Consider the following 24,111-nt stretch of genomic DNA (forward strand, 5'->3'; position numbering starts at 1 on the left):
ATATGATCAAATAACATTTTACATTTCTTAGCAGAAAAACATTTATAACTACATAATCATTGTCTTCCAAATTCTAAAACATGAAATAATATTTCATTGTGTATTTTAAATGTTAAGTATTTGTATGATAATTCAAAACAATATTTTGAAAATTAAAAAAAAACGAAACATAACGTTATTCTAGGTTTAGTGATGAAAATCTTTTGATTCCTGATCACTACTCGTTATTTGGACTTATGTCTTTCTTCGGCCGATATGAAGTAGTAAGCATGGAGTTCTGAGAGTTGCAAGTGTACCCGTCACAACTTCCAGGATAGTTTCTACTATTAGATGCTGCCTTTCGAAGACGTGACTTGAAACTTTCTTCGATAAACTTGTTCTTCAACAGACCGTAGATGATCCTAAAACAGAAGAATATTTTGAAGTATTACAAATAATTGAAAATAGACGTAATATTGCACTTTCAGAAAAATAAAATAATGTTGTACTTAAACATGAAATAGAACTTTCAACATGGAAGATCCTATACCGATACAAAGTATACATAATTTTTCCGATGAAGCATACAGCAGTGGTTAAGAGATATCTGATTCTTGCAGTATCATTGATGTCGTGTAATTCATATTCTATATATAGCTCTTCATTTAAAATATTACTTAGAATTTAAATTTATTCCGATTGTTGAAAACATCAATCTTAATATGTTATTTTCTTATTATCTGGCTGAAAATAAACAAAGTATTTCTAGTTACATAAAATAACTAACATCATAGAACATGTTCTAAGTTTCACACGGTTACAAGAACTCAAACAACATTAGATAAAACTATATTTTTTCTAGCTCCAACTTTCTAGTTATTAATACATATGAATCATGACCCACTAAAGCTTCTATACGTTACGTAAAAAAACAAAACGGTCTCGTTAAGAGGAATTACATCCAGAAATATATGAAACCCAGAAACAATGTTAACTACAAAATTATACACAGATATCTTACAGTGACGCCATATCCCTTTCATGTTCTTTCATTGAACCCACGGGATCTGAGAAGTGACACACCAAAAGTTCCAGACAACCATTTTTCGTGTCCAGCATTCCACTGCACCGCAGATAGGTAGCCCTAACATCATCGTCGTAGTTAACATCTGGTCTGACTTTCTGCAAGTATTTTTGAATTACGTCAAGTTCATGAAGTTGGTAAAGTGTGTTTGTGTTTGAAAAATTAGTCAAAGTAAAGGATTTGTTCCCATCTTGAGACTCGAGTACTTCCATTACTGCTTCTCTGCGTCGTCTTCTTCCTGCTGCTGCACCAGCCGTGCCTGCATTTACTGTTACGGTAGGAATCAGTGTTCCTCCTAGGCCAGCTAGAGCCAGGCCCCCTAGTATTGGCAGTGTAGCCAGAGGCGCGAGAAATGCAACTAGACTTTTTAATTTATTAAATTTCGGTTTAGGTGTCTTATAGCCATAATGCTGAAATTTGTGAAACTCCCATACATCACGTTCCTTGTAACCAATGTCTCCTCCAACTCCACCATAACCTGTTTCTCCGCCTCCAACTCCTCCGTAGCCATAATCCTGACCTTCAATGTCGCTTCCGTCACCTGATGTATGTTCGAAAAATAAAAAACGTACGAAATATACTTTTAGTTTCTCGAACCAACCACACAATAGTGTGGTAGATTTTTAAACGGTTTTGTTTCGCATGGCACATTAAAAAATCTAATAACAATGATATTACTAGTAAAATCACACTAAAGGATGACTATTACTTATAAGATATTAAAAAAATAACTTAGTCCTCACTTAAATCCAATAAGCATTTCGAATCACGTACAGCTTTTGTCTGAAGAAGTGACAATTTAGATTAGGTTTTATTAAAAACACCATTAATTAAGAATAAAAGTACATACTAATGAGTACATGCATCCTGAACTGTAAGTACTCTGTCGTTATGATCCGTGTCGTTGGCTTAGATCATTTTTATTTTTATTATATTTTCTAATATGTTAAAAAATCCTTCTTGTACATGTTCATACCCCAGCATCTACTACTACCTATAATAATTTATTTCAAGCTCAGTTTCTTTTTTGAAAAATCTGTGCTACATTGTTTTTATGAATTCTGAAGTACGTGCATAAACTTGTAATTTCTATGTTATTATTAACTTTCTTTAAAGATACATTACAAGATAAAGCTTTTCATTTTTCCTGTTTCACTCGAAAACTAAAAATTTATCATCTAGTTGTTAAAAAGTTTGTGTGAAAGGTACAATGACCACTAAAAGCTACTTTATAATGCATCGTATGAATTATTTAGTGATTAAGAAAAGCACTGTAGCCACTGCATAAAGTTTATTTGAAACCAGACTATCAGTTTTACCTATTTTTTAATGTACAATGTTCTCACTGACCATACATATACCAGTCAGCTTGATTAAAAGCAATAATTGTTCTTCACCTGACTAATAAAAAATACCTATCCTAATATTCTTTCTAAACTCACAAAAATTAAAATACTTTAAAGTATATTTTTCTCTATCGTGACTATAGTGATTTACTGTGCGACATTAATCTTTAAAACAGTTAGAATAAAATACAAAACACTTCAAATTTTACTGGCAAATTAAACATTATTATTATTAAGCACTGAAGACATTAACCTCTGAAGATGAAAAATAACGGCAAGCTGATATGAAAAACTTTAACCAGTTCTAAAGACTGATTTTTGCTTAAAAGTTAATAACAGATATAAGTCAAATAGTTATAGTTAAGGAAAAGCTTTATAAGATAATCGTGTATCTAAAAGCTTACGGTAATCAAGATTACGTGATACTTGTTGAAAGGACTGGCTGACTGTACATTCGTGCCAGAAGATTGCCATCACGGTCAAGAAGACAGTTATCGAGCTCCAAACTCTCATTACGTTCTTGTATAAACAAAGAAACGACAGAATTAGATAATTAGAACTTATTATGACGCAGAAATTGCTGCTTTAAACACTGAACCTTTACTTTAAATGTTATGTTTTAATAAATTTACCAGTAAATGTAGAAAGTGTAAGAAATATCCCATCATATACTGAACATTTCAGATTTCATCTAGTTTCATAAATGAAATCAATATAGATAAAATGAAACGACAAACACTCTGAGTTAATCAAACTAGTTATCCCAACTTTATAAACTATAAAGTACCTAAAGTATTTGCTTCCATATTTATTTTGATCGTACGGTGAATTTTCGCCTGTTCGATTGGGTAATTTTGCCATGCTGTCATGCGTAGATTTATCAATGGAAAAGTGTAAAACAAACGACTTTCTTGAGGGAACATAGAATTTGGAAAAATGGAAGTTTCGATGTCTTCCATAAAATCAGAAAAACGGCCTTACTTTCAGAGCGAAAAAATATAATTAGGAAAGAAAACTCTACGGTCCAGGTTTAAGTTTTGAAGTTAAGAACTAACCTACATTAAAGCCCGGTTTCTATTATAGAATTTTAAGTGCGCAGACACACAGCTGTGCCACTGGAGAGAGCGAACATAATAATAATAATTCAGGTTTCATGTTAAGAAAAAAGAACTAAATATTTTGTATAAATATTTCATTGTTTTACACACTTTTAAGCATCGAAATAACTTTAATTCAGGACCATACCATGGCACATCTTAATGAAATTACCTAAAGCTTGGTATTTAACCACAAATATTCATCAGTTGGCCAAACATTTACGCTGTTCAGATTATTAGCACTTTGTGAGGACATATTGTTTCTCGTTTCTTTCCTGTTTCGCTGAAACACTGTTAAAATCAAGGGTTTGATTCCCCTCGATGGACACAGCAGATAGCTCGATGTGGCGTTGCTATAAGAAAAATACAAAAACAGCGTATGATGGCCTAGATTATCTTAATTGCCCAACACCGCAATTCCCATTTGAACAAACAAGCTTCTGTGAAGTACAATCAGGTTAGTCCTAAACCAGTATAGTTACGTTAGAAGACATTATTCATTTATTGTACAATATAATTGCTGTGATTGTAGTTGCTGTAGGCATCTTTCATGTGATAACAGTGTTACTTTCCAAGAATGACTTGCTTATGACCTCATAAGATACTCTTAGCTTCATCACAATAGACTTCTCATTACAAATGGGGGGGGGGGTTGCTCCAGGTTCGCTCAGGTCGTAGGCTCGAAATCTTTTACATGAAAAAATTTTGAAGCTTCCTTTCTTCAAAATTTTGTGTTATTCGGCTTTACGTCATTCAAAGTTTCACTATAGGATTACACAGAGAGGAGGACCTAGATTTGTGTAGAGGACCAAACAACAAATTTAGAGACTCTAAATTATCATTAGTCAACATTAAGAAAAAACTTGTGTAGTGCCTCTAGTTACTGAATAAAAACATTCTTTCTGTGTAAGTGATATTTAACAAATCGAGGTTCGCTGGGAAAAAGAAAAAAATCTTATTATTTTGTGAATACATGAATCGGGAATAATTTATACTCTTCCAGCTGTAAATCTACTTCTGATAGTGTTGTATATTGATTGTGGTCAGAGATTCTCCATGCGTAAACAGGTGTAAACTTGCCAGCTATTCACACCTGTAGAAAGTTTAGTGGTAATAAATCCTTGAAATTTAAAAATCATCATGAAGTGACTTAATTCATCTTTACATGTCTAAATTCAGTCTTGTAATTATTAGCTGTTAGTGGCGAAAATTTATTACTACATTTAGCCTGACACTATTAGCATGTTCCTCACTCTTTGTTGCTAATAAAAGTGACATCAGATAGAGCGAGTGACAAGATTTTGTCATTCCACTTATGATAGACTGGACGACATGCTCCTCACCGCGTTTCTTGTTTTATTTTGTTTATTCGTAGGTAAGCACCAAGCTACACAATGAACTATCTGTGCTGTTCCCACCACGGGTATCGAAACCCGGTTTCCAGCGATATAAGACTGTAGATGTATCGCTATGCAAATGGGATGCTTTATGTTTTCTAATAAATAAGTAAATAAACAAGCGCTAACTAAATAGTATGATATTTGTAATCTCTCCCCAGACTCTGTAAACTTACCGCTGATCCATCAGGGAAACCATTAAAGTTTATAAATATCTCTACCTTTCCTGTAAGTAATAACCTGGCAAGTTTTTATGAAAGTAAATGAAAAACTCATCTAACCTACTTAAAAGTCAGTGTGTGTTACGTCAACTCACGCTTGATTTCTCGAATAAGGAGCAATAAATGCTAAAACAACATTTATCTAGATAGAATAGCTTGATTGCTGTCTGCTGTCTGGCTTACCAGATCAAGTCACACAAAATAAATGCTGGACATCTCATGAACGTCGTGAATATTCATCATTTTGTTGTTTACTATTGTTCATCTTTTTTAATCAACTTTTGTTAGAAGACTCTGCTACTATTACCAAACAGATCATACAGGCTAATACTACCAAACAGATCATACGGGCTAATACTCTGCTACTACTATTAAACAGATCATATGGGCTAATACTCTGCTACTACTACCAAACAGATCATACGGGCTAATACTCTGCTACTACTATCAAACAGATCATACGGACTAATACTCTGCTACTACTACCAAACAGATCATACGGGCTAATACTCTGTTACTACTACCAAACAGATTATACGGGCTAATACTCTGCTACTACTACCAAACAGATCATACGGACTAATACTCCGCTACTACTACCAAACAGATCATACGGACTAATACTTTGCTACTACTACCAAATAGATCATACGGACTAATACTCTGCTACTACTACCAAACAGATCATACGGACTAATACTTTGCTACTACTACCAAATAGATCATACGGACTAATACTCTGCTACTACTACCAAACAGATCATACGGGCTAATACTCTGTTACTACTATCAAACAGATCATACGGACTAATACTCTGCTACTACTATCAAACAGATCATACGGACTAATACTCTGCTACTACTACCAAACAGATCATACGGGCTAATACTCTGCTACTACTACCAAACAGATCATACGGGCTAATACTCTGCTACTACTACCAAACAGATCATACGGATTAATACTCTGCTACTACTACCAAACAGATCATACGGGCTAATAATCTGCTACTACTACCAAACAGATCATGCGGGCTAATAATCTGCTACTACTACCAAACAGATCATGCGGGCTAATACTCTGCTACTACTACCAAACAAATCATACGGGCTAATACTCTGCTACTACTACCAAACAGATCATACGGACTAATAGGTTACCGCTTACAGCGATTAACAGATTACCATTATTTAAACATTTCGACTAGTAGCTAACAAAAACGAGAGCGGATGATTAAATTCTATAAACAATTGTACTCTGTTAACACGAGTAAGTGTGGACCAACGTAAAAAAACTGTCTTTTATGAAACATATAGAGTGTTTTATCCATTTCGCCTCTATTACACAGCAGTTATAACCAATACAAAAGTAAAGCTTCTCAAATCAGCCAAAAATAATATTACTTGGTGCATCATAAAATCATTTTACGATGAAATTTTGATCATTAGAAAGAGTGCTAACTTTATTGCAACTTTTATAAAAAGTGTTTTTTTTTTCTAGTGATAAAACAAGTATTTTATAAAGATATAAAGTAGTGTCTGCTTGTATAAGGAATATTACACAACTATGTGTTCCTTCAATGTTTTTATGTGGTACAAACTGCAAACAGCCAATATTGAGTAAAGAATCAAAATACTGTAAAATATTGGGAAAATAAATCCGATCTCATGTTTGAAATCGATTAATCAGACATTAACTGGATTTTAAGAATATGATAGAAACTTATTATTATAAATCTCTGCAAAACATAATGCAATATTATCAGTTGGTTTATTACGTACCTGGTTTTCTGTCAGGCTTAAACCAGTTTGATCTTGTCTTATTTAAAATCAAAGGTCTGCGAAAGCTATTGCTAGTTAGGTACCTTTAATCAAAAGATGTTACAGTTCCAGGTTTAATTCTTTATATAAATGTTTATATATTCGGGTGTGGCCCATACAGACTGATATATGAGACCAGGTTAAACTGGTGTTGTTTTGTTCAATGTGGTTCTTACAAGCGATGACCTTGAAAATATTCATAGTCATCGTCTGTTCTTTTCCTGGTGACCAATTTCAAGTTCAAAATGTACCAACATACTGAGCACGCGATCATGCGCCTGGATGCGCAGTTACGGTCAAATGTTGAAATTGTTTTTTCGGTCATGTATAAAGAACACATTATTTGTAAAGTACTTGAATGCTGCTTTTCTCTAAGGCTTGTCTGTGTGGTAAAAAATTAGGGAGTTTCCCGTTTGCTTTAAAAAAGTTTAATGTTATACCACGAGTTTGTTGTATTGCAGCTAGCAAACTTACAGACATTGTGTTAAGCTAATAATGATACTTCTTTCACAAGTTTGAATATGCTACATTAAGAATTCCTAAAACTTTATACTTTCATGTCAGTATAATCATACGTTATTTCGAGAGAAAAATATATTATATACAATAACATAACTACTGCTACAATTGTCAAATGTAAATAAAATGAAATCAGGACACATGTACGTCTACGAAATAGGCATTGCTGAAAACATTTGAACTAAGAGTTTCAAAGCAAAACAAACTGTTGATCAAAAGGAAAATCATTATCGTTTTGTGTTTCTTTAATTCTTAAGTAAGCTAGTTTGTCAGATTCTTAATGTGTTTCTCAAATCGTTAATTAGACTAGTTTGGCAGAGACTTAATAATAGGAATTTTGTTAAATTTTATTTTTAAATTGAAATAATACATAAGCTTATTTAACGCAGGAGTTTCACTTTATTGACACCATAGGAAAGTCTTCGAGATGACTGTAAAGTGTGGCTTCAGTCAAATGTTAAAGGTAACATATTCATATCTACGAATATGCTGTATAATATTAAACTGATAGGTGTGCAGATGGATGAATTACACTACTGTTACTGGAAATATATTTATGTTTCATGCTAAAGTTGGAACCGTTTTTATATATAGTTTTAGTGAATGTATATTATTAAAATATATTTTATCATTCTCACAGTAATCTATATACATATAACTTTATTTGTTACCTTTTTTTTGCAACGCTTTTTTCGCCTAGCTGTCTGCAAATGATTTAACAAACATCTCAGCTACTTAGCTATTCCAAAATATGATAAAACTTAATTAAGTATAAAAAATAACTGTTTATGAGCTGTTGTGTTTGATAACACAACTTTCAAATTTGCAATGAAAGAGTTTAACTACATTAAAAGAATGTTACCGTCCAAACGAATGAAAAGATTTACTGGGTAACATTCCATCCCTATATCTAGATCGTCACGACAATTGCTATGTCGCGAAACTCTTGTTGTCAGCTGGTTATCGTATAGATTTTGATATCTCTTCAGAGAGTACGTATGGTGTTAGAATGAAATATTCTAGTTCAATCTTCTCTAGTAAAAAAATGACCTATTGTGGATGTTAATATTTAATCTTTACCTATCTAGTTGTTTCCCTTAGATTGATAAAACTGTTCTAAAATAGTTCAGAAATTAAATTCCACTAATGTGTGTATATATTAGCAGTTGTTTACTCTAATTAGTGAAACGATTTTTAATACATATTTTGAAGTTGTGCCCCATGAAAAGCTACTATGAAAAACGTAATATATTGACCTATATAATTAGTGATTTACTACCAATATTAATAATTTTGGTTTCGAATAAAATTTGTATGTATATTTATCTATTGGTATATACGTATGGCCACTTGTATCTTAAAAAACAAAAACAGGAAGAGGTACACTCAAGTCTTCGAGCCCATGAGAAACTGGTCAAGCTGTGTAAATCATCTTCGATAACGCCTTGAGAAACTGGTCAAGCTATGTATATCATCTTCGATAACGCCATATTTACTGAGCTAAGTCTAGAAAAGAACTATCGTACTTACCTAATTATTTGTAAACTAAAGAGTGCTTAGTGTATGAGTCTGTGATCTAAATTTTAAAAATAATGTTTATTGTGTACAATTGAACCGTTTTTCATCATGTGGTGTTGTGTTATTTAAAACTTATTAAGTGAAATAGTTCATAATAAGCTTTCTTTCCAAGTAAAAAAATCGTTTAGAACACCATGAGAGTTACAAATACTAGTAATTACCTGTTAGAGTTTGTTTCTGAAAACATCAAGCTTTGTTTTTATTCATTTTCAATAAAATTCGTATATGATAATTATTATAAACTAACAAGAAAATATTTCAAATGTTTTTATGTATATAAATATTATTTAACTATAAATATTCCTGTAAATGTTAATTATACATTTGTATTCAAATTAAACCTATTCAAGTCCATTTTCAGAACTTTTCTAAAGTATTTCAAAAGTGTAAAATTTCCAAGAATCAAACATAGTGGCAAATGACTTGTTTTGACTGAAAAATTTAGATGCAAATATTTTATTTTGTGAAAATTTTGTATATCACAGCGTTGTCATGAAGTATTTCACTGAGAGTGAATGCAAAAGGTTTCAACGAGGATCAAATAATTTATTCAAAATCGAGGTGCTGCACAAACAAGCTAGGATACAATTTCTTCACATGACTACTATTATCAAATAAATATTTCTATAAATTATATAAATAACAAAACATGGTGATGCAAACATAATAATGAAATAAAAGTGTTATTATTTCATGTTAATTTGTTTTGTAAAAAAGAAATAAAACAATTGCTATGATGTCTCCTCTTTTCTTCCACAAGTATTTAAAAGTGTTTAGGTTTTCTTCTAGAATACATTCTTCATAGTCTCAGTGACTCAAAGCTTTAGTTTAAATGTTTTAATTTAAATGCCCCATCTAAAATTTTATTAATTAAGTTTATTGAGTACATGTCATGTTCCATTGTAAAAGTGATTGGTAATAATGTAAAAAGTGATGACTTAACTGTGTTTTATATCTACCTACTGTAATATTCAGGTTGATCGTACTTTGTATGAATGAGGCTTCTTGGGTCTGCTTCATCGTTATTTGTCCAGTTTTTGCACTATAAAACTTTTAGAAAAGATGACAAAGCCAGTCTTAGACCACACATCTTGAATAACTTTTCACAGAATCTCTACCTTACGATGATGTCGATTTCCAAGACCACATTTAAATTGATCAAAAGCTCAAAAGTTAATTGTACCTGCTTTGGAGAACTTAACAAGTAAGTCGTTGAAGCAATTATTTATACAATAAGCTTTCTCATAAAACACAGTAATATTCTGATTTCCGTTTCTACTGTAAACTTTATCATAAAGACAGCCGCTGATTTCGAAGTATTTTAAGAGCTTGAGAATTTTTTACTTTTAACCCTTCATCAATTTTTCATTTATTATCTTGTTATCGGTACCAGAAAATATGTCCAACCTCTTTACAATGGTTTATACTTTTAGTGGGTTATTCTTTACAGAAAAGGTCTTTACTCCAAACTAACTTGAGGTGTGATATCTAAACTAAGTCCTGACTTAACCCTCTTCTACTTAAACTTCCTCCTTCGGTAAACATATTGAAGTTTCTTTTCTTCGAAATATTGTGTTACTTAAATTTACATCATATAGAAACATTGTTGTATGAATTTCTTTCATGATTATTTTTATAATTCTTAAGCAGTTATGACGACAGGAGTTAAATACATATACCCACGATTGGGGCTACCGTGCGCAATTTTATTCAAACATATCAAATGTAAACGAGGAAAGTACGCAATAGGTGTAGAATGGTCTTAAAAAGTGAGAGCAGCTTTTAGAATTAAAAATATTTTCTGGTCAAGGAAAAAATAGGTAAAATCGATCGGCAACCATTTATTCTCGGTTTTCTGTTCTTCACGATTTTTCCGCTGAGGCAAAACACCTTCCTTCTGTAGTAAATGATAATGTAATACTTTGAGCAACCATAGAAACCATTGTATTAAAACCATTGTATTAGCCAAAATACCAAGCTGAATAACGTTTTCTCCACATCATCCTATCATTTATTCGTTTCAGATCTTCAAGCAATTCCTGCAACATTTCTGTATCAGAACAAACTTCATTATGTACAAGACGACACACTTGTAAAGTTCTCAATATCAAATAGTTTTTTTTTCTTTTAATACAATTCTTTGGAAAATTACTGAGTGAAGATCGCAAACACTATATTCAATTTGTCAAGATTGATCAGTGCACTATCGGGAGAAGCTATTCCAGCATTAAAGGACGATTCATTATCTGAACTAATCCACCAAAGAGCGCTGATTGTCTGATTTTCCTTCTCTTTGTTACTGGCTTTTAAATCTATTGTAAATATAGCTGGAAGATTACAATGTAAACACATTTCACAGCTTTTGCAGCTCTCTTTATATTTGTATTATGTTCTTCACAGGGTTGTGGCCTCCTCGTAACTTCAGTAATGCTCGTGTTGCGCAAAAGTGGAAAACTGACTTCGACACAACTGAATTTTTTATATATAACAGTGTTATCCGGTTTTTATGATATTTCTCCGCGCAGAAAAGTATTCTGAAATTTTAATCTTTTACGGCGGAAAAAAAAATGTATTTTCAGGGGGAGTCTGACTGACTGGGATCAGAAAAATTCGAACATACAAAGAGCAATTAATCTTTGTGTAATACTTGTTGTAAAAGTTGCTCATGGTAATCATGTACTTTCGTTTTGAATTTAGAATAACACACATTTAACCCTGAAAAATGTAAAACACTTATTACATTATTACATTAAAATAAATAAGAAAAATAATTAACTGAAATAGAATTTGATTTTGTTAAATTTTTCGCGTGACACGACTGTAAAGCATATAATAACATCTGTGTACAAAACTAATATTTGGTTTTGTGTTTATCTACTTTATCACAAAAGTAGGTAACACACGATCCATCATTCTTCTCGCCGTGAACGGCTGCTTCACGTAGTCGTGTATTTTTCGTGTCCGGAATTTTTTTGTTTGTCAAGATACTAAGCAGCACTCTGTAAACAAGATTACATTATGAAATATCAGGAAAAGCAAAACTATGCGCTTTCAAATATATAATACCCGGCATGACCAGGTTGTTAAGGCACTCGACTCGTAATCTGAAGGTCGTGGGTTCAAATCCCCGTCACACCGAACATGCTCGTCCTTTCAGCCGTGGGGGCGTTATAATGTAACGTTAGTAAAAAAGTAGCACAAGAGTTGGAGGGTGGGAGGTGATGATTAGAGACGGCTAGCGCAGATAGCCCTCTTGTAGCTTTGAGCGAAATTCAAAAACAAACAAACAATCAAACAGTATATCAAAGCGATTGAGTAAGCATTTGACACTGTATGGCACAATGGTTTTCGGTTCCCTATGAATGAAATGGGATTACTGCGTGGAATTATTCTCTGGTTATCTAACTTTTTGGAAAATAGACGACGTAGAGGGTACCTTTTCTGAGTACTTTACTCCAGAAGCTGGTGTACCTCAGGGAGGGTGATCAGCCATATACTCTTCATCATGTATATAAACAATTTGCCATTGAAGGATTCTAATCATGGATTCTCCTCACAGTTTGCTGATGATGTGGCAGTCTGAGAAAGTGCTACAACACCAACAATAGCAGCCACAAACATACAATCACAACTAAATAGAATAAATGAATACTGTTAAAAATACAGAATAAAAATAAATATAGCAAAAACACAACTTGTCGTCTTTACACAGCTGACAAAACACGAAAACTACAGCTTGAAATATATATGAATGGAAGACTACTTCAGACTGACTGCCACATTATATGAATGGAAGACTATTCAGACTGACTGCCACATTATATGAATGGAAGACTACTTCAGACAGACTGCCACATTATATGAATGGAAGACTACTTCAGACAGACTGCCACATTATATGAATGGAAGACTACTTCAGACAGACTGCCACATCGGCAAAATTTCTTGGTCTAACCTACGATTCAAAATTAACAAGGGCTAACCATGTAAACGAAATTAAAAGTAAAGTTTGGGGAAGAACTAATTATGCTAGGAGTCCAACTGGCAAGAATAGTGGAACATCAACACACAACATACTAAAAATTTACAAAACATACATCAGACCAGTAATCGAATATGCAGCTCCAGTATGGATAACTGTAAGTGATAAAACAGTTAAAACCAAGCTAGAAACAATCCAAAACACACTCCTCACAACAGCATATAGTTTCCAGAACATCATCCAAATTCATACACAAATATTCAAACATACCAACCATAGAAGATAGACTCCTACATAGACTGGCTGATGTAAAATTTTTGTGTTGAATTTTATACAATCTATACAAACATATAAATACGACTTCACAATACAATAAAGTACTTAAATGGGCACAATATTCGTTTACAAACTGCACTTTATTTGAAATTTTAAAATAAGCGTGTAAACCTTGTGTATTTATTTCTAAAGCCATCTGATATGGGCATTATAACTTTCATTTAAATAAAGTACAAAACAAAGTTTCAATATTCTTATGTCATCTTTAGGCTAATGTTGTTCTGTACTTTATTTTAATTACATTTTAATACTAATACCAGCCATCTTTAGAATACCTCAGATATTTATAACACAGCTCTTTTGAGCAAATAGTATTCGCATTTTAACATAAAAAGTTATCAATGTAACTAAGTATAGAAGTATTTAATTTGTTTGGAATTTTGCACAAAGCTATGCGCGTAATTATCGATGCTATCCGTCACTAATGCAGCAGTGATAGACCAGAGGGAAGGCAGTGTGTTGGCTCTTTGGATACTCTTTTACTAAACATAAATAGGATTATTGTCCTTTTAGGACGAACACCTTCGGTATGACTGGGACTTGAGCCTGCGACTCTCAAACATGCTAGGCGTGCTGTTTAACCAGCAGACCAACTTAGGACGATTTATAATTAAGGTGGAATTTACGCTGCTTTTAAATTTAAATGTTTTTTAACTTGTCTTCAGAATAGTTTAGTTGTAATCATCATTCATATGTTTACAATTAACGTGTTAAGATGACTCATATCCTTATTTGAGTTTTTGATCAACTTGAGTAATATTACTGAAACCAAAACATTTAAAAATAAGCTACTGTAGTATTTGATGCCACACTGTACAAAATGAGTTCATTTTTAAACAGATTTTTATTATGCTGGTTTGTTTTAAGTTTTTGATCAACTTGAGTAATATTACTGAAACCAAAACATTTAAAAATAAGCTACTGTAGTATTTGATGCCACACTGTACAAAATGAGTTCATTTTTAAACAGATTTTATTATGCTGGTTTGTTTTAAGTTTTGATCAACTTGAGTAATATTACTGAAACCAAAACATTTAAAAATAAGCTACTGTAGTATTTGATGCCACACTGTACAAAATGAGTTCATTTTTAAACAGATTTTTATTATGCTGGTTTGTTTTAAATTTCACGCAAAGCTACACGCGAACTCTCTGTGCGATGGTATTGTAATATAGTATATCAATTTCATTTGATAAAAGGATTGAGCATTTTAAAGTTTTATATTATTACAATATTATATATTTAATTAAAGTAAACTACTCTGGTATTTGATACCATATTGTACAAAATGAGTTTTTTTAACAGATTTTTATGGTGTCATAGTATATATTATCAGTTGCATTTGATAAAAGGAGAAAGTATTTTAAGTGTTTTTTCTGTTATTACAATATTATTATATTTAATTTAATGTAGCTTCTTCCAAATTAGTAATAATGTTAGGCTCTATAATGTTCCACACTTAAAGTTTTATCATATATACTTACATGGAAACCACTTCCTTTTGTAACAAGGTCATTTTCTTGCTTGAGTCAGATAATTCACACACTAGACGTTCCAAGCAGTGGTTATTATTTGATAATAACCCTGAACAAAAAAGATAGTTGGCGATTATGTCATTTCCATATCTCTGAATATCTTCTTTTTCAGCCAAATATAGTTGCAGAACCTGTGAGATGATATGTTAAGCCCATGTGGTTTCATCGAAACATGTAAGGCTAACAAACAAAGGTGAAGTGGGCAGCAACTATTTTGTTCAGAATAACACTTGTAAGCCTGATCTACAAAATTAGTTCATATAAAAAGGATGACGTTTCGAAAGCCTTCCATCTTTCGTCTTGAATAGAAAACATCGGAGGCTTTAGACACGTCCTAAAGACGAAAACCGATAGGCTTTTGAAACGTCATCCTTTCTATCTGAGCAACTTTTGTAAGCTAATTTCCAATTATTTCTTTACAACGTCACTTTGAACTAAATATTTGCTGCCTGTTTCAACTTTTATTTATTTATTATGAATACTATATCCAACTCATCTACACAAGATCTTGTATGGTTGTTCTCTAAGTTAGTTATAAAGACTCAAAACTCGTGAAGAAAGAGAAAATTTAACCAATTACAATGATAGACGCTTTTTTAATTATCTTTATCAGGTTTGCTTTTGCCTATCGTATAATGCTGCGTAGTTATTTTTAAGGAAGTAGGTGTGAAATGAAAGGAAAAAGTTTAAACGCCAAGTTATTGTTTTTAACTTGTGTGTTACATACCTTTAACATTTCTAGTCGATGTTTTATCTTCATAGAAACCTTTTCATCAGAAAACGGAAAACGAGGGCTTAGACTCCGTCGTCGTCTACCACCAGAATTAGTTAGTAGTAAACTCACAGGAATAGACAGTTGGCTAGTCACAATGGGACCTAATATTGACAGAATGGCCAAAGGGGCAATAAGTGCGAACAGCACGGCTAATCTCCTTCCAGTGGAATTTGCGCGAAGACTGTTCCGAAAACCACTATGCTGACCCCCAGGGAAAACTCTATTGAAACTAATTGGTCTAAACCTCCCTCCTGAACCACTTTGTCCAAATCCTCCACCAAACCCATTATATTGAAACCCGCTTTCTAAACTATTAAAGCCAAATCCTCCTCCCAAACTAATAGGTGTAAATATTCCTCCATTACTAGTATTTAACCCTTTATCAAACCAAGTTGGTCCAAATCCACTTTCAAAACTACTTGAGCCATATCCATCTTTAAAGCTAGCAGATTCATATCTCCCTCCAGAATTATCAGGGCTATGTCCTTCATCAAAACTACCAAAACCATATCCTCCACTATCAGACTCATATCCTCCTCCTAAAATACCAAGACCATTTTCTTTTTCAGAATCACTAGACCTATATTTTTCTCTAAACATACTAGGGACATGTTCTTTACTGAAACTAGTGGGCCCATATCTTCCATCAAGAGCACCATAGCTATATCCTCTACCAGAACTACTGGGGTCATATCCATGTCCAGAATTACTAGAGCCACGTCTTCCACTTGAATCACTGTGGTAATGTCTTTTTTTAGAACCATTAAGGCTATATTCTCCTCCAGGACTATCAGGACCATATCCTTTATCAAAACCACTGAAGCCATATCCTTCACCAGAACCAATGGAGCTATACTCTTCTTCAGAATCACCATCAACATTGAGGCCATATCCTTCTGTTGAACTACCATATTCTTGTTCAAAATCACCAAATCGCAATCTTTCTCCAATGCTTTCAAATTTCTGAATTTTATTTCTACCATTTTTAAATTCTCCATTACCAAAGCTACCTTTACTAATATCTACATAACTAGGACCAATTTCATTGTGAAAACCTGCAGTCTCTTTAAAAGAATTTTCATAACCATTTCCACTATCCATGCTGCTACTGTGGCCATGTCGTGTTCCGTGTCCAGGGCTACCAAGATCATAACCTTCATCAAAAACACCAGACTCGTATCCTCTAACAGAACCATTGGGATCGTATTCTCTACCTGAACCACTGGGGTTATGTTCTTCTCCAAAACTACTTGGGGTATAAGTTACGCTAAAACTACCAGGGCCATATATTCCAACAGAATTGAGGAGGCTATATCCTTCTCCAGAACCATCATAGCTATATTCTTCATCAAAACCACCATAACCTTTTTCAGAACTACCAGAACCATATCTTCCATCATATCTACCAGAACGAAAATCATAAGATTCTGATCCATCATCATTATATACACGATTTGTTTCTTCCTGATACACAGCTTGCCTTCGACTGATATTTTTTGCTTCAAAATGATCTGCTACGAGTAGGCCTGAAAAATTTAACAATGTAATTTAGTTTCCCTTAACTTAAAACTAAAAAAAATAGTTATTTTGAAGCTTCATTTTAATTAAGCTATCAAAGAAAATACTGTCAGAAAGTTGAAGAATTCATTCCTCAATAACTTACGGATTTATACTCGATAGATTCTTTGCAGACGTGCATGTCAACCAGTTGAGAAATATTTCGATCTGCATGTGGTCTAGAGGTTAGCGTACCAGGTTGCGAATCCGAAGGCCCAAAATTCTAGCTGAATCAGCTGAAGGAGCGTTATAACAATATATGTAAAAACGGCTCGTTTGGGTTAAGAAAATTTTTTACGTAGAGGAGTGAACAACGTTTCGACCTTCTTCGGTCATCGTCAGGTTCACAAAGAACCTCTTTCTTTCTTTGTGGGTTTTCTCGACATCACTGGGCGTTATAACTGCTACATTCAGCACTTATAGCAGGCAGATATAACTAATTGGTTGCCCCCCCTCTGTTCAACAGTTCTAAATTATAAATGGCTATGCTTAATCACTAGGGTCTCTAATTTGACTTTTTAACTCACGTGGCATATAAACAGCCATTGAGGCTAAAAATTACATCAGTAAGATGTATCTAAATAAACTGAATAGAAACAAGCACTTATAACGCACAAATAACACTATGTAACAAAATTTTTACTTTTTCTTATTTCTGGGCAGAAAATGTTATTTCCCAATTGCTTATGCCTAAAGTAAATGGAAAAGATCTATTTACTCTTCAAACTTTGCTTTTGTGACCTGGGTAATGAAATTTCCAGAACATTCCAGGTAGATTCAGTGCTGAGTAGCTGATTCAGAATTTTCTTAAACTACAAGAATTTTTAAGAACTTTCTAAAATGTTGTAGAACGTACGAGAATTTTCAAGAACTTCAGTTTAGTTCTAGCTGCCTAGAAGAACACATAAACCTACGTGAAAGTGATTTACATTAGTCGCAAATCTCGAAAAACTTCTAAACATTTTGTTCATTTTTGTATAAATACATGTAAATCTTGATTCATATGTTGTTTCATTCAAACCTTATGTAAATGAAAATGTGCAAATTTGCCCGTTTTTACACAAAAAATAGGTTAATTTCTAAATTTCATTATCCAGGTCACAAAAGCAAAGTTTGAAGGGAATAATGGCCATTTTCTGTACTTTTACATCATAAACAATTAAGAAATAACACATACTATACAGGAACAAAATTAGTGTTACATAGCGTAATCAATACATACTTTACTCTGTCTACTATATACGTGAAAGTATCTTTCCATATTACACATTATACATTTTATTCGTTTATTTCTGTATCAACTGACTGTTATGCAAGTATTTATACACGTAGGTAAATTATTTAAAACATGTTTTGTTTTATTTTCTCTCTCGTAAGGGAAATATTTTACCGTTTGTTTGTTTCTTGAATTTCGCGCAAAGCTACACAAGAGTTACCTGCACTAGCTATCCCTAATTTAGAAGTGTAAGGCTAGAAGAAAGGCAGATAGTCATCACCATCCATTGCCAACTCTTGGGCTACTCTTTTACTAACGAATAGTGGGATCGACTGTAACTTTAGAGCGACCCCTTGTCTGTTTATTGGGACAGAAATTCGAACCCGCGACTCTCAGAGAACGAGTCGAGCGCCCTAACCACATGGCCATGCCTGGCCATATTTTAACGTCCATTTGATATTTCATTATATCGAGCACCACTTTTGTTTGCGTAAATCAGTTCTTGTTTTACATGTTTGTGTTATTAAACACTTATGGTTTGTTTATAATTCTGCCAACCAACCGGATTAATTTATTTATATATATATCTATCATACATTTTCAATGCAGTTGTACTGCGTATCTAAAATTTAAATTATTAAAACTAATAAACCTATTTTTTGTCAAATAATATTAAGATATAGAGAATAAAACATCATGAAAATCTGTTTCTTGAGTGTGGAGATATGTGAACTGTAAAATTCTAATTTCGTTGAAAAACAGTCTTTTTGCATGCAAATAAAAATTAATAATGTAACTAGACATACATAAGAAGAAACCTTAATGGAAGAAATAATTTTGAAATTATTTTAATAAAAAAAACCTGAGCTCTCAATTTTGTATTATTATTATTAAACTATATGAAAGTGATTAACTTGAATTGTTATTAAGCGTAACCACAATATCCTGACGAACAGTTCAGCGTGCCATTTCGGTAAATCTAGAACTGCTAACGAGAAAAGGGTTAACCAATTATCAGCGCCCTACGCCTACACGGTTACTCTTAACCGAATAGCGTGATTGTTTGTTTGTTTGTTTTTTGAATTTCGCACAAAGCTACTCGAGGGCTATTTGTGCTAGCCGTCCCTAATTTAGCAATGTAAGACTAGAGGGAAGGCAGCTAGTCATCACCACCCATCGCCAACTCATGGGCTACGCTTTTATCAACGAATAGTGGGATTGATCGTTACATTATAACGCTCCCACGGCTGAAAGGGCGAGCATGTTTGGCGCGGCGGGGATGCGAACCCGCGACCCTCAGATTACGAGTCGCACGCCTTAACACGCTTGGCCATGCTGGATTGACCATAGTGTCTTTACTCCACAGTGGCCCGTCTGTAAACACTCAGAATACCAGAGGTGGGCACATCGCAGATATCTCATTGGGCGGTTTTGGGTTTCTTCAACAAATAAATATATGTACCAGGTTTAATATTACAAAAAAGTCATGTACGTTGTACTGTTAAACCGAGCACTATATTTACTTAAAATCGCTTGAAATTTTATGAATATGAGAACCTTATTACAAGAGTATTCTGGACACATAAATATCTTTATAGTAATTTACACTGGTTAAATATGTTTTTTGTATTTTATTATCGAAGTAGAGTGATTTACTGTCATAGTTTCTACAGCTGAAACTTGTTCAGAGACATATTGCAAGTTAATCATTACGTTTCACCTGCCAATTGCTGACTTGCTACAAAAGAGAAAGTGTTACATCTGCAATGTATTTTGCATTTCCTGAACAAGAACTAAACTGAAAGTTTTAAATGCTTGATACAAGTTAAATTCTTTGAAGTTTTCAGATTGTGAAGCCTTTCGATGGCTCAGCGATAAGCCTGACGACTTATAGCACTAAAAACCAGGCTTTGATACCCGTAGTGGGCACAGCACATGCAATGCTCTGTATAGCTCAATACTTAACTACAAACAGTCTTATTTGGATATTCAATCAACTAATCTGAAACGAACATCAAAAGTAAAGGTTAGTAAAATTATTAGCTGGAAAAGGGTACACAGTTTTCGTTTTATATAATTATTTTGATATTTGCATAATTTTATAGCTTCAGTTAATAAACGAAAAATAAACACATCTTGATTAGTATTCGAAGCTACAGTATCCTAGATAACACTATTATAACGAGGTAACTGGTTGTTGTTACACAATATGAAATTTAAAAATAAACTGATACAAATTTCGTAACAAATCTCAGCTACATAAACTAATAAAAATTTCACGAACAACTAAATATACATATAAAACAAAATTAAAAATCATCCCATTTCTTAATGAAATACAAAAAACATAATTTAAGAAACTGACTATCCTAATAGCACAAAAAGCGTTAGAGATATTCAGACATAATCAAATATAAAAAATAACACAAATGACTAACGAGAGGAGTGCCACAGAAGACCAGTTAGGGGTTAGATGTTGAATCTTAACTTCACAACTTTCTCCCAATGTCTACTAGCATTTACCACCTTCAGCGGTAGTCACTTCTAAAAATATTTGAAATTTTAAGAGTAACAACTTAGCAGAAATTAATTTGTTATTAAACACCACTCTTAATTTCTACGCTTGTTAAACACCAAACCTCCACACATTTAAGGTGGTCACCTCTAAACACCAAACCTCCACACATTTAAGGTAGTCACCTCTAAATAAATTTAAGATTTTAAAAGTAGCACAATAGTAGAAATTCATTTTTGTTAAGAACAGTTCTTAATTTTTACTTTTGTAAGACATCCAACCCCAATCCTACAACTGTTACATCACAGTACGAATTATTGTTTGTAAAATAATTTACCTTGCATTTGTCATCAAAACTTAAATAAAAAAATACTTGCTTTGGCCACAATAATGCCTTTAAACTTCTCTGTTATAGATCTAATCCTTTCATCTACACAAGCATACTCTTCATAGTTTTACCAACAAGAGGTGATTCATGATAGTAATAGTTAGATTGATCAACGTTCAAGATATAGGGATTGTTCATGGATTCTAAAGATAATCGAGGGCTATCTGCGCTAGCCGTCCCTAATTTATAAGAGTAAGACTAGAGGAAAGGCAGCTAGTCATCATCACCCACCGCCAACTCTTGGGCTACTCTTTTACCAACGAATAGTGGGATTGACCGTCATATTATGACACCCCCACGGCTGAAAGGGCGAGCATGTTTGGTGCGACCGGGATTCGAACCCGCGACCCCCGGATTACGAATCGAACACCTTAACACGCTTCGCCATGCCGGGCCGAGATATATAGAGGTACTGATCTTTTTATCTGTTTTAAATTCTTAAATATTCAACCGGGAAAAGCAAAATCACACAGTTATGGGAAAATTGATCTTAGACATAAATATTTTGTGTATCTTCTTGTTGAGGACTTTTATGTACACTAAGAATAAAGTCTTTATTTTGAATAAGTGATATTAGACCAATACTCTGTTATTAAAAATAATAATGTTTCTTTATTTTTTGCAGTTTTATATTATTATGTATTATTTCCGATTTTGAAGCAACTTACCTGGTCTACTTGTAGAATGTGCCTTTATTATATGAAACATCGCCATCATAAGTACTAAGCTCACAGCAAAACCCCACATTTCAGTCAGGAAATAATTCCTACCACAGAGAACAAAGAACAGTTAAATTCATTCCATGACAATGAAGAAAACTAATATAAAAATTAAATCTGAAAGTACTCACATCTGGGATTTAAAATTATTTCATGAATAACAACTCTAAAATTTTTCTAAATAATGTAATTTAGGTAAATAATCATATATGATATTTGATTTGACAGTAAATACTAATGTACTCAAGCTTAAAAATATTTTCTAAACAAAATATATTTCAAAAAGATATGAAGTAATTAAGTACGTTATAAATAACTAAATACATGTCTTTTTATAAAGATGTTAAAAACCGATTCTACTTGTCTTGATAATACAAAATCACCATTATCAACAGTGATTTGTTTGTTTAGAATTTCGTGCAAAGCTACACAAGGGCTCTCTGCTTTAGCCGTCCCTAATTTAGCAGTACAAGACTAGACAAAAGGCAGCTAGTCATCACCACTCACCGCCAACTCTTGGACGGCTTTTACTAACGAATAGTTGGATTGACCGTTACATATAGTTCCCTCACGGCTAAAAAGGCGAGCATGTTTGGTGAGCCGGAGATTCGAACCCGCGACCCTCACATTATGAGTCGAGTGTTTTAACCACCCGGCCATGCCGGGCAGTCAAGAGCGACATACACCAACGAGAACAAACCACATACTATAACATTTGTATGACCTAATCGTTACAATACTACAAATCAACCATCAAACACGAGAGGTTAACCAATTGTGTGGACCTTCATTTTATAGATTCACGAATATTTCCAGCAAACTGCGTTACTATTTAATAAAGTTTTATTTTAACCAATTAATATTTTGTTTCCATGTTCTTAGGGACGGCTAGCACACATAACCCTCTGGTAGCTTTGCGCGAAATTCAAAACAAATAATTATAGACGTATATTATTATTAAGTCGGTTTTTAACATGCTGACGAAACTGTTATGCACTAAATTATACAGTATTATTTCATGAACATTGCATGAGAACCATTTTATTTAATAAAATATAATTTTAAAATTCGCAACTTAATATATATACATGAATATAATAGAACAAAACATTTAGTAAAATTATGGCTTTATAGAAATCTCAATGCGGTGCTTAATAAATAAAATTATTAAGTACAAGGAAAGCAGAACCATAGATTTATTTTTTACAAAAGGTTCTAAATATTCTGATGTATCTATTACTTACCTTTAGAAAACAACTTAGTTTTCTGTTACGATAGCTGGATATCAGTTCGGGATTTGCAGCCAGTAAAGAGATTCTAAAATCATGAACTTTTTTCACAATGAAGTCATTTCGATATTTGTGTATTATGCATTAGTTCCCGAAGGTGTCAGGATCATTCTTTTATATATCGCAATGCTTGATTGATCAAATATTTTAGTGTGACCCTTAGTGTCAACTTTTAAGACGTTATCCGGAATTAAAAACCTGGTAACATTACAGGTAGCGGGTTAGATATTACAGGCTAGCAGAAAGTAGTCCCACCCTTTTACTGACTTTAAGTATTACTAACTGGTTTATATTGCAACTTAGTTTTCTGTTCCGCGCATGATTACATAAGTCAATAGCGCGGGGTTACATATTAGAGTGTATAATGCAAGTAGAGAAATAGTTCGCGTAGAAGGATTGTTATTAAGATAAACTACTGGCACTTATGTTTCCTTTCTGAACATTAATGAAGGGGAAATGTCAGCATTCTGATGATATATGCTAGTAAAACATCAGATTTATGCTGATATATGACACTTGGCTTTACAATGTTTGATTAAGACGAAGTCATTTTTCCGAGAGTACGCGCAAAAATTGTATTAAAAGAAACACAACTGGTGTTTGAATGGCTACAAAACAACTCTACGTTTAAACATGATCATTGTGGGCTAACAAAACATAACAGAAATTTCTTAGCTGATATGTAATACTTAAGTTAAATTTTGTACAATATACATAATCATAATAAAAATGTGATACTTCACAACAAAATATTTC

At 33.1% G+C, this 24,111-nt stretch overlaps 2 protein-coding genes across 2 annotated transcripts; both read right to left on the bottom strand.

The window, feature by feature from the left end:
- Window positions 1-7,015, bottom strand: LOC143235433 (uncharacterized). The gene is made up of 4 exons (XM_076473588.1): window positions 6,907-7,015; window positions 2,814-2,928; window positions 1,001-1,604; window positions 1-401 (listed from the first exon to the last, which is right to left on the bottom strand). Exons 2-4 carry the CDS (start codon window positions 2,920-2,922, stop codon window positions 218-220), a joined length of 897 nt encoding a protein of 298 aa, XP_076329703.1. The 5' UTR covers window positions 2,923-2,928; window positions 6,907-7,015; the 3' UTR covers window positions 1-217.
- Window positions 7,016-9,579: 2,564 nt separating this feature from the next.
- LOC143235434 (uncharacterized) lies at window positions 9,580-23,595 on the bottom strand. Its single transcript, XM_076473589.1, has 5 exons — window positions 23,311-23,595; window positions 22,016-22,113; window positions 15,624-17,197; window positions 14,846-15,027; window positions 9,580-12,041 (listed from the first exon to the last, which is right to left on the bottom strand). Exons 2-5 carry the CDS (start codon window positions 22,092-22,094, stop codon window positions 11,894-11,896), a joined length of 1,983 nt encoding a protein of 660 aa, XP_076329704.1. The 5' UTR covers window positions 22,095-22,113; window positions 23,311-23,595; the 3' UTR covers window positions 9,580-11,893.
- Window positions 23,596-24,111: the final 516 nt, after the last annotated feature.

The sequence above is a fragment of the Tachypleus tridentatus genome, chromosome 12 (genome assembly GCF_004210375.1).
Source record: "Tachypleus tridentatus isolate NWPU-2018 chromosome 12, ASM421037v1, whole genome shotgun sequence".
Classification (NCBI taxonomy): domain Eukaryota; kingdom Metazoa; phylum Arthropoda; class Merostomata; order Xiphosura; family Limulidae; genus Tachypleus; species Tachypleus tridentatus.

Coding starts and splice junctions, on each gene's coding strand:
- LOC143235434 (XM_076473589.1), bottom strand. CDS start 22,094: ATGTGGGGTTTTGCTGTGAGCTTAGTACTTATGATGGCGATGTTTCAT. Junction 17,198..22,015: donor ACATTCTACAAGTAGACCAG/GTAAGTTGCTTC, acceptor TAAATTTTTCAG/GCCTACTCGTAGCAGATCAT. Junction 12,042..14,845: donor CAAAAGGAAGTGGTTTCCAT/GTAAGTATATAT, acceptor TCTTGTTTACAG/AGTGCTGCTTAGTATCTTGA.
- LOC143235433 (XM_076473588.1), bottom strand. CDS start 2,922: ATGAGAGTTTGGAGCTCGATAACTGTCTTCTTGACCGTGATGGCAATC. Junction 1,605..2,813: donor ATCACGTAATCTTGATTACC/GTAAGCTTTTAG, acceptor AACATACATCAG/GTGACGGAAGCGACATTGAA. Junction 402..1,000: donor GAAAGGGATATGGCGTCACT/GTAAGATATCTG, acceptor CTTCTGTTTTAG/GATCATCTACGGTCTGTTGA.